The 11,554-nt window shown below is 44.3% G+C and overlaps 1 protein-coding gene across 1 annotated transcript in view; it reads right to left on the bottom strand.

The window, feature by feature from the left end:
* Positions 1–7,274: 7,274 nt before the first annotated feature.
* The window catches only part of LOC138566962 (inositol-trisphosphate 3-kinase A-like), a 497,863-nt gene continuing 493,583 nt past the window's right edge, over positions 7,275–11,554 (bottom strand). The window contains exon 8 of the mRNA XM_069644745.1: positions 7,275–10,032. Within this exon, the coding sequence (XP_069500846.1) occupies positions 9,787–10,032 (246 nt within the window). The 3' untranslated portion in view covers positions 7,275–9,786. The remainder of the gene's footprint in view (positions 10,033–11,554) is intronic.

Below are 11,554 nucleotides of genomic sequence, written 5' to 3'. Positions count from 1 at the left end.
CATGAGCATGTGAATCCATGCCAGACCCCATGCTGGAGAAGGTGCGTATATCCTTTTGGAAGGCCTGAAGCAAGATTACTCATCATGGATGAGGATGTTACTTTTGTTGTATCATGTGAGTCGTTTGGTTACTATGTATTCTTGGATCTCTGCGTCTTAGGTAGGAAGGCCATAGGTCTGTAGTGGTCCAGGGGTCCGAGACATTACAAACAAGTGAGAGATTTAATTCACACAAACATGAAAAATTCTCTATTTATGACCTGCCACCCTAGCACCGACAGAACATGGATCCCTGTATTGAGGATCTTCAAATGTATATCTCTCTTTGCTGCTTCTCTTCTCCGGGACCGAAACCAATGGTGGAAAAAGGAATCCGAGGAGGGAGTAAGGAGCATTGTCGCAGCAGCCACATGCCATACACTCTTCTTACTAAAAGACAGCCCTGTTGGACACCTAAAGTGGTGTTAAAATACAAATTGCAATACTCTAAACTAACCAATACATTTGCGACTATGCATAGGATGAGAATTTAAAACCCATTCCAGACAGCATAAACAGGATACGTGTCCCACAAAAAAACAAAGTTATGGATCAATAAAACCTGAGCTTTTGGGATACGGCAGGTAGGATGGGTGAGAATGTATAGATTTTTAGGTGTTAGACATAGCTTGGCTGTTCATATACCCATAACCTGGGGTTAAGTCCCCTCCTTAAATAGGGTTCGTTTTTTCTGCCTTTATTCACCAAATAAGAGAAGATCAACATTCCCAAGAGATTGGCTAGATGATGAGAGTTGCAATTGCCCTGAATTACCTAACTGACAAGTGTGTCATTTTGAAAGGTTGTTTATGACCTTCCCTTGTGAACCATGCCATCTGGTGATTGGATAGCATGATCAATTATTGACCTATCAAGGCACAGGCCACAAGAGCAATAATAGCTGGACTTGACCGAGTCAAGTAAAGGATACCTGCAACCCCACCAAGAATCTCAGAAACCGAGGATGATTTATGAACTACAGTTAAAACCAGAAATACATCCAGACTAGTTTTATTAAGTGTTTGTATAGCTGAACAGAGCTATATGATGGGCTGAGACAGCCGTCTTCTGATGTTAGAAGAGACCTCTATCCGAGGACCACATTTTGGGTGGGAAATCATATCCTGTGAAGAAGTCATTCTAGAAATAGCTAGTTCCTAGCCAACAGCCATTCTGCGAAGGGCACCAGACAGCAGCTGCTTACAAAGCTCAGTGTATAAGGCCCTGCCAGCTGATGGGCCCTACAGAGTTTGAGATGGGGACAATAGTAAACATGAGAGGAACAAGAGCATGCATCCGGATCACAGAACTCATAACTAGTCAGTTTCACGACTGTGATTGAAACTGTGTCCATTTCACGCAGATGATTGAGACTTGTTTTCCCATCTAAAACAGGCCTATAGGGTCAACATGTCTGCTGAGGGTAGAAGTCAGATCAGGGACCCCCAGATCAGGTAGGACGGCATCTTCCATGGTGCTGGTGCAGGTTATTCTAGGTTCTGCTGCCTGAGCTGATGTACCTACAGCTTCTTATACCAAGTATAACAAGTAAATATTCACAAATGCACAAAACGTATTTCAATGTTTTTAATGTTTTTTTTCTCCAAAATAATAATCTAACATAGTAACTGTGAGACTAAAGAGACCTACGATCAGCTGAGTGAGTCCCTTCTACCACATGGTGAATGTTATTCCAGCTCAGAAGTGTACGTCACAGTGTGTTACGTAGTTTGAAATAAAGGGCATCACAACCTCAAAATAATCCCATTGTTCAGGGCACAAATCAAACCATACAATACACATTCACGGTCTATAGCAGAAAGACCAAAACAGTTCATACGTGTTGCTGGGCCTTCAGAGCATACATTCTAGTTGAAGCGTGGTAAAAGCAATTTGGTGACGAGTGTAGCAAAATCCTCAATTTTCAAATTAAATCTGAAATATGTACACTGCGTCTGCAGCCAGTAATTCTAGCGGAATGTTCCCAGTCCTTACCCCATTTGCGGAAAGAACCCAAACATTGAATCCTTACCAGTTATTCCCATCTCAGAAGCTCAATGGATATTTCTCTGGTCCTGGTTCAGGGACAGCATGGTTCACATTATGGCATAGGGCAGTTTTGATTTTTGGTAATTTTGCAAATTTAAGTCTCAATGCGATTCTAGATTAGATCCAGGTCTTTTTACTCATTTTTCAAAAAGATACGCCTTTCATCTAGAACGGTGCAAGATCAAATTGTATTTTTCTTAAAGACATCTGCTGTTTATCAGATTAGTTAGTACTCTACATGCATTATCCCTCCATTGCGTCAGATCATCCATGAATCTACCCCCGCACAGGCGCACATATGTTTATGTGTTTGTGTTGCTGAGGGCCTCCATTATGAATCCAACGTTCGACCCATCAGATCTTTTAGGATTCTGGTTAAGCACTTATTTGGATGCAGTCATTTGGAATAGTTTACTTAAGCTTAACTTTCTGGATTTAGATTCGGTCTCACAACAGGTTTAGGCGTAAGCATTGATGTTTCATAATTTGCAGTTTATGCATGGTGTTAAAGGTTTCGGCTGCCGAGTTTTGGGTAAGACTTTAAGGCTTTGTTAACCTGCTTTTAGATGTCAGTGTTTTAGGCCTGGGGGTTTCAATTTACATTTAGGCTGTAGTAAAGTGTGTGGGTTTTGCTTGGGGTACATGGCAGTCATATGCTTTGGGTGTTGTCTGACTCAGGTTTGGGTGTATTGCAGGGGTTGGGTGTTTGGCATCTTCTTTAACCTTAACAGTAACCAGAAGCTTAACCAGTGTAGTACAAATGAAGAACAATGAAATTAGAAGACACACGCCCTCTAATAGACTGAGTCAGAAGGCATATGTCATATTAACAAATTGAAATCCTACTCCATAGAAAGTCTATGAACCTCAAGCCACACACCCTCAGATCATCTAGGAATGTATGCGTACTTATATGTATGAATTTATTAAGCATCTGTATCAGATACTGTGCAAATGAAAGTCGTATATGCAACTGCAAAGCCACCCCCCTCCGATCATCAATTAATCTACTGTGGCGCTTTTAGGATCATCTATGATATCTTCAGATAATGTCAAAAACCTAAGCTTGTCTATGAAACTGAAGTTACATGCCTGGAAAGATATACAAATGTTAGGTTTTACAACCTGCCTCGTCTATAAATCTCTCTCAATTCATGTATTTTAGCTTGGTTTGTTTATAAATCTTAAATAATTCCCCTCCATGAATCTAATTTCACGTGCCCAGGTTATATATGTATCTGAAGTTGTGCACCAGTTAGCAACTAATAATCTTAACTCGCACACAAGATTATCTATGAATCTGAAATCGCATACACCGGATCGACTGTACTTTCCCACCTTGTAACATCTTCAGACACAATTAGTATGATCCATAATTCTGGTCACCTATGTCACCCGCATTACAGCTGCAGAGATGTTAAGCTGTGTTCTACTGGAACAAATAGAGTGAACAATGTGATCCTTCGCCCATCCCACAAGTAGTAATCTATGGTTTTAGAAAGGAAAGGGTACAAATATGGATGAACCGTTTTCTTGCAGCCTCGACAATTAACAGTCATCATGGAACAATTGTGAAGGTATTGAATTAATAAACGCAAATAAATGGCTACCTTTGTAACACAAAACAGATCTGAATGACTGACTTCCAGCAATCCATGCCCACAGCAAACTTATTCAGGCAGCTCCATAAAATCTTTACAAATCCTTGCTAACTTGGCGATGGAGAGTCAAGGTTCCTACGCAAGCCGGAAGGAAGATCTTACATAGCAGGAGAGGTCCTACTGGGCCTGGTAGAGACTCTACATCAGGGCGGAGTGGTTAGCTAATAATCGTAAGATCCAATGGCTCCTCTTCCAACATCATCAGGCAAAACATATTGTCATCATTTTGATTAAGTAGGTTTTCAAGAGAAACCTGGTCTACATGAGAAGCACGTTAAAGGCCTCCATAATTTTTTGGGCTCGACCACTAGACTGTTCTCGGCATCCAATAGGCCTCCAGCTCCAGACAATAGGCAATGGCACTGAACTATGCTATCAGTAAGATTGACTTCTTGTGCCAAGCATCATGTCTCTTAATAACATCAGGTTAAAGTCACCTTTCTTATACATTGTTTTGTTAAAGTAACCATAGCAACTAGTGACTTGTAATCTGATCATATCAATGCGTACATGGCTACAGTGGAGAATTGCATCTTTGCAAAGCAAGGATGCAATGCCAACACAGAAAGTAACAACAGTAAAGACTACCAGTGTGCCCATGGCTCTAACAAACAGGCCTTAGATGGGGCCTTGCATGCTGTGTACTGTTGGTCATTGTGTCTACCCAAGAGCTTTCACAAAATAATGTACTTTTTGTCTTTAACCTTCCTCTCCTGGAATGTTGTTGTGAATTGTGTTCTGAATGTTAGCACTGCTGTGAGTATCTGCAATTACACACACACACACACACACACACACACACACACACACACACACACACACATATATATATATTGGGATCAGGAGAAAGACTGGGGGTCGAGTAGTATTGAGGGTTCCCAGGGTGTTCCAGTTGTGGGCCACAGCATAGAACACTTTCTCACCCATTGCCGTGAAGCTCAAACGCCCATTCGATCTTTGCAGGGAAAGGGATTCAACCATTGGCAGCCAGGACAGGGACATTTCGGGTTAATAGGCAATGTTTCATGATTTAAGGCACTGGATCCATTCCTGTAAAGTGGAAAGGAAATAAATGTGTAGAGACTGGGTAGAGGGGGCTGCCATGGATACTACCCAGAATAAGCCAGACCTCCACAGGCTTGATCAATGGTTGAGGGGAAGCATGGTTCATTTATGAAGGGGAGACTTGAATGTGGAGCAAGTGGTATCCTCTCTGGGAGAAGCGGTCTGGGGGTCCCTTTTTTGGCATTGACGGGCACTTCAAGAACCTTGACATTAGCCCACCACCATTACCATCACCCGCATGACCACAGCCAAGCTCTACTTTGTCGTCTCAGAGCAAGCAGATCTCTACAGAGTATAGGAGGGCGTCTCTGGGCAACATTTAAAGAGATTTGCATGTACGTTAATCGTTGTTGGTGCAGTTTTGCAAACTGAATGATTACATGGGTTGCTTATAACGTGGCTCCATGCCCCCTGAGAAGTCTCGGGCCATTTGAAGTTGGATCTTATGCAGAAGAACCACCAAGAAAAGAGGGGCAACCTGAACGGGTGAAAGGAGGTGGGGGGGGGGAATAGGATGTGGGGGTAGGGATGAAGGTAAGAAAAATTGAGAAAAGCTTATTATGGAATCAGTTGAAGGATGGCTTAAGCATGCCTTATGAGATCATGAAAACGACAGCCGCTGCACACACAACATGAAGCCCAATAGGGTTATGCAGCTTCATCTCCGCAGCTCTATGTAAACCACACGCTGGAGTCGCACATCAGGAGCTGGCCACTCAGGACTTTGTGCATCAGCCACAGACTTAAATCTCACCAGGTGGCTCTGGGGGCAGCCAGAAGCGGCCGGGATCCAGGTGGTTGGGGTAGACCACCTGGTGGCTGAGGTTTGTGGGTAGACGTCCTCTTGCTGCTGAGGTATGCCTGGGGCAGCTTGGCCTTAGGGAGGTGCAGAGGCTACAGAACTGATCTAAACCAGCCTCTGGCCTTAATGCAGGGGCGTTGCGGGGGGGGGGGGGCTAACGGAGCTATAGCCCCTGATCTTTTGGTTGTAGCCCGGATAGAATCTCAGGATCTACAGCCAAAAGGCTAGCTAGCCCCCAGTCCCAACAGTTCCGACATCAGCTTAGCCCCGGGTCTTTTCCAGACCTAGAAACTCCCCTGCCTTCATGCCTGTTACCCACCAATCAGAGGCATGCTGGACTCTGTCATTTACTCCAACATTTATAACATACCATAACAAAATGCAGATTTCCCAAAGGCGCTGTTACAGTGAGGGAGCACAGATGAAAAAGTCGAGTAGATAGGTCTTTTTTCCTGTAAACGAAAGATTATGAAAACGATGGTGGAGAAGATCGATTTATTACAGCCATGACTAACATATTGGTGAATACAAATGGGTAACCCTATGAAAAAAGGGAATAATTAACATCTAACCAACAATTAAATTCCAAATGGGATTAATAATATACACATTTCTCTGAAATTAATCAATTCCAAAGAAATATGTATATTTCGTAACCTACATGGAATTTGTTGGTTAAGATTATAATATATGTTGAGCTGCTTCAACACGAACTTTTGTGTTCAACAATAACCCTTGAGTCTCAATTTGAGGCACAATTGTGATTTGTGAGGGGGAAGCATGCCCATGAGCACTGTGTTTCCTGAGCACAGAATTACAAAGAATGAGGATCCCCTCACCCACCCGAGCAAAATAACTGGCGCTGTGGTTATTTTTTGAGGATGCTGTTTTACCCAGTGGTTTCCAGAAGTCTCTGGGGAAATCCAGATCCCGACTGGTATCCGGACCCAGATATAAGTGTGGGTCCACTCTAAGGCTCCTCCCCCGCTCCTTGCCTTACACATTCTACAAGTGGTCCCACCCAATTGGCCCATACTGAACAGTCTTATCTGATAAACTGTAGTGTGGGTGTAACACCAAGTTCAGCTCTAGAAGCCTGCTGTATTGCCGTCACCGTGTGGCGGTTGGATTGGCGAGACTCATTGTCCCAAGCAGGCTTCCATTCCAATCCCTCTGCACGGTAGGCATTGGACGGACGGCCTCACAACAAGTGTTGCGTAAGCACACCACTTCATGCGGCAGGTTATAGACACTTTGCAATGGTGCTAGAGCAAGTTGGGACTGTTTGAGCCCTATGGCAAGCATTGCCCTTGTATAAACATGTACTCTTCACATGCATTGTTCCATCAGGGCAAGTTTACCCTAGTGCCAATACCATTCCGTCTTAGCACTGGGGCATTCTTTGCCATGGTGCAAAAATTCTATAAAATAATTTGTTTTTTGCACTCGAGAAATGTTTGCCCTAGTGGCTAAAGCCCTTCGGAATTGCACTTGCGTGCGACAAAGGGCTGTGAGAGATCTGCACGGCACATATATTAATCGTGGGTATGTCAGGACAGCCTCTCCAACGCAATATATTTTTGGCGCGAGCTGCCTAAAATGCAGCAACAGCTCCTTTCACTTTGGCTGCCGAACAAGTAAAATCAAATAAAATCAAATAAAAAGGAATTCAGTGTTTTATTTAGGGTGTGAAGACCCACTGGGAGTTGGACTCCGCTAGCAATGCAAGTGACACTGAAATACCACAGACGCCTACAAACTGGGATGTTTTACAATACATGTATGTGAGGATATCCCATAGCAGAGCAGGTGGAGTGGGTCATTTTTTTCTTAAAGCTCACACTGCCAGAAACATGGCCTGAGGGGGCGTGAGAGACTACAACGGTTTGCATTAGATGATGGAGAAGTCTGCCATTCTGAAGACACTAGGCCTCTCACAATGCCCACCTGTGGCTCCCAGGATGTTTGGGACTACAACCCCAATGATCCCTCACCATTGACCATCAAAAATATGGCTGATGGGAGTTCTAGTGCGAAAAGAAAAATCAGGAGCAAAGGTCGCAGACCCCTGGTTTAGGTGAAACTCTGTAGTCTTTTGCCCAAGATTAAATGGACACACAGGGGAGGTCAGGGCGCTGTGAGATATGCTTAAACTGCAAATAACTTGCTTTTGTGGCAACTCTTCCACCCACACAAAAGAAAATATGCCTTTACTTTTGTATTGGCTAAAATGGCTCTCATTCCCAAGGCAACCCATTAAAGAGTTGACAAATAAACGGACCGGGACCCTCACTATTTCTTCAGTTTGACTACAATAATAATTTCAAAAAAAGATGAAAAAAATAGGGTAACGTTTTCTTTTCCTATTCGAAAAGCCCGGTTTGGGGGCAGACGGCCAAGTCCGTGGTGCTGTCTGCAGCTGTGGAATAGTGTCAATCGGGCTTTCACCATCAAGGCATGCATTACTGGCGGCTGTTAATACTGTCATGAGGAAGGCAACCCCCCCTCACACCCATCACCCCCATTGTCACAGCTGCTACGTTTGATAGTCCCAAACTATACCTGGTTTTCACAACGGAAAGAAAGAGCACAATACCCAACACTGACAGCAATAAGGGTCACTCCACGTGGAGGTTCAAAGGAGGAGAAAAATACAAGGGGCTGCTCAAACGGCTAGGTGCCTCTCTCGCCCCTCCGCATGAAGAGTAACGCAATCAGGATTTTGCCGGTCTGGAGGTCTTTACACAAAATACCCGGCTCCATTTACTCAACGGAAGATCACCCATTACCATCTCCATAGTAGCTCCAGTCCAGCAAAGAGCAAGCTTGCCAGTGGAAGTGGTGGGTGGTTACTCTTCCATTATGGCTCTCTAGTCTGCCAATTGCGTCTTGGTTTCCCATAGCTCCTGCCACTGGAGACTTTCGAATGTCCTGGTCAGGTTCACAGCATCATGATCAGTACATCACATGTTTTCCCTTTGAGAAAGGGTCAGAAACCTTTGGCTCTTCAGATGTTTTGGATTAAAAGTCCCATCAGCCCTAGCCAGCATTGCCAATGGTGAGAGGTTGAGTGAGTTGCAGTTCAAAGCATCGGGACAGCCAGAGGTTGGAGATGCCGGCCTTAGAGCCATCAACAAAGTTCCAGTCCTTCCATCCATGTTACAAGCCCACGCCTTCCATCTCCCCCCAAGCAACGTTGATGTCAGATCAGAAAATACTGCCTCACTGACTATTCACAGTTGATTGGCCGATATGCTCCGGTGGAGATGACTTCTTTCCGACGAATACTGGCTCCCACATACTTAGCACCCAACTCAAGCTGGCTGCACTACACTATGTTCTGTGCCTGGCCAAGTTCTTCCCCTTCAGGTAGGACATGTCTGGACTCTCTATATGGAGCGTTGAACAGGCCCCCCTCTTTGCTTCCCTCATCATTTGCGCTCATGACCCTCTTCAGCCTGGTCTACTTTTCGCCAGAGTAAAATGTTGCCCTATGGCATCACCCTTTGCTCCTCTAAGTAGTGGAATCCCACAACGTGCTGAATAATTTCTTGTAGTTTGACATGACTGAGAATGCGGTTTGCAAGCGCTGGCGGGAACATCTGGAGGTTGAGTCTAGTCGGTGCTATGGGCTGGTTCGGACCAGATCGCTCTGGCCCATAGTTTTTTTTCTGTAACATGCCCTGCGGGCTTCCCGGTCCATATGTGTTTAACCAAGTGGCCGCTTCAATGCTGGTGGCACCACTAAAGTCTGGTTAGACTAGACAAGGTGAGAACATCCAAGAACTATGTCCAAGGGACTACATATGTAATTGGTTCGTCGGGTGTGAACCATAACTGATGCTCTCCCAAACTTTTCATGAAGAGCTTTAGCAAAAGTCCAGGTTGAACGTGCTGCTCCCATGACTTTGTGATTTCAGCCCCATTTACACAAGTGAGAGTAGAAGGGAGTTGTGGTATTTCACACCATTTCACACCAAACGTGATCAGCCGCTAAGGACGTGTCAGCAATAATGAGAAACATTTCGCCAGTAAGACTAAATGTCAGTGTTATCGTTGAGGGCCGGGCAGAGCCTACGCAGCAGAGTTTCCAGTGCAGTGGTCCACTTGCTCCCACACAAAGTGTGTACATATTTCCTTCGGTCCTGAAAGAGAGCAACGTCAACATTCTCACTGCTCCATTGGTTCCGGCAGTGGATCGTTGGTCTCCAGCAGCTGCTCTATTGTGCGCTCGATCGTCTGGGTCAGGTTCTCCAACCCAAACAGGTAGCCATCTTCATGGTTGCCCACCTCCCAAGGTATGTCATGCTGCAGGGTCATGCCGGGTGGAGCAGGGAGCGTTTTCCCAAAGTCGATCATCCAGATGTTGGAGTGGCCCTTCTTGTCATGAACAAAGAGGAGGGAACTGCCAATAACCTTGAAAAAGAAAAAAGTGCTGGGGTTAGAGATGCAAAGGAGTACCTTTTTGCACTATCATAATCAAATTATTTGCCAATCAACGTTTGCAAACTTCTGTTTAAAATATGATGGAAACATTTAACTACACAAACCTCTGGTATCCGGGTGCTGGTTGCCTGCACATCCAACTTTCAACCATGTGTATGGGCTCATGTCACTTAAGTAGAGCACAGTGCTAGTCGGCAGTAGGCCCACTATTAAAATACTAGGACGCTTATGGGACGCCCCACTGAGGGGCACCCCGATATTGTAGATACGGGGAGGGTTAGAGAAGATCTACCATTTCAACTCTGTGTGGATGGAGCATACAGTGCTGTTCCAACATTAGGATCCTTGCATACTGCTGGGCTAGTGCCCCTACACCGCAGTCCTCGCTAGTATTGCGCTTTAGATGGCAAAAACAGCTCTGCCAAGGCATTGTTAGCCACTGTTATTCGGGCCTCTTCTGTATTTATTTATCAATTGCGGTTTTCTTTGGCACCAAATTGCAACAAGCCGTTTCGAAGGCTGGGGAGGGGTCAACAAAATAGGGAAGGAGTAATGAGAGATACGATAGTGCAGTAAACATTCACATTAGAAGTTATGAGGATTTTTATTATGATTAACTGTCTCATAATAACTTTATGATTAACTTTGAAATTGATCAATTTGATGAATCATCTTGTCAAATAACAAAGGTGATGAAAAGTTAAGAAAGAAGAGAGTGAATGGCAGGGTGAGAGTTAGGGCTAGTTGACGAGGGAAAGGGCATGGGACAAAAGACAAACTATTAAACGCGGAAGGTGGTATGGGAGGGATAAGGATACATACCAAGGACAATGCAAGGGGCGGATTGAGGGATATGCTGAGGGTGAACAAGGTTGGGCCATAAAGATAAAAAGATTGGTGGGATTAAAAAGAAAATGTCCTCTTTAATCCCATCAATAAGAAAAAAAGGAGAAAGGAAATGAGAGCAATAAAAAGTCAGCCAAACCTTTCCATCAAAGTACCTTTACAAAGAATTTGTCAAATCAATGTTGTACACAAATCATTAACCCTTTAAAAAAAAAATCAAAGAAAACAAAATCTTCATAAAGTACAATCATTTACAATTGTTCTGGCACAGACCCATACAGGATACACGAGCACTGCTAATGCATTCCAGTCCTGAACTTCGGCATCTGGCATCCCCTATAATTCCAGAATTTAGACCTTTTAAGCACAGAGCCCTGCAAATGCACCTAAACCCGGATCTGAACCACCCCTTCTATTTCTTGACTGATAACAGGTTCCCAACTAACTGTCGAGGAAAGAGAAACCTTCCTATTGTGAAGAATCGACTTCAAAGTGGGGTGTTCGTATTTCCACCCGACCCCTTGTTCTCACAGTCTGTCCTTGCACTATGAAGTGTTGCAGGGGGAGTGTCCAACTCATTTGGCTCCTGCAAGAAGGTTTAAGACTAGGGATGTCAGGTTTAGTGTGGGGGAAGATTTAGTCTCTG

This window comes from Ambystoma mexicanum, chromosome 2p (genome assembly GCF_040938575.1).
Source record: "Ambystoma mexicanum isolate Mex_15411 chromosome 2p, UKY_AmexF1_1, whole genome shotgun sequence".
NCBI lineage: Eukaryota > Metazoa > Chordata > Amphibia > Caudata > Ambystomatidae > Ambystoma > Ambystoma mexicanum.
This window is presented reverse-complemented; position numbering and strand designations above follow the sequence as displayed.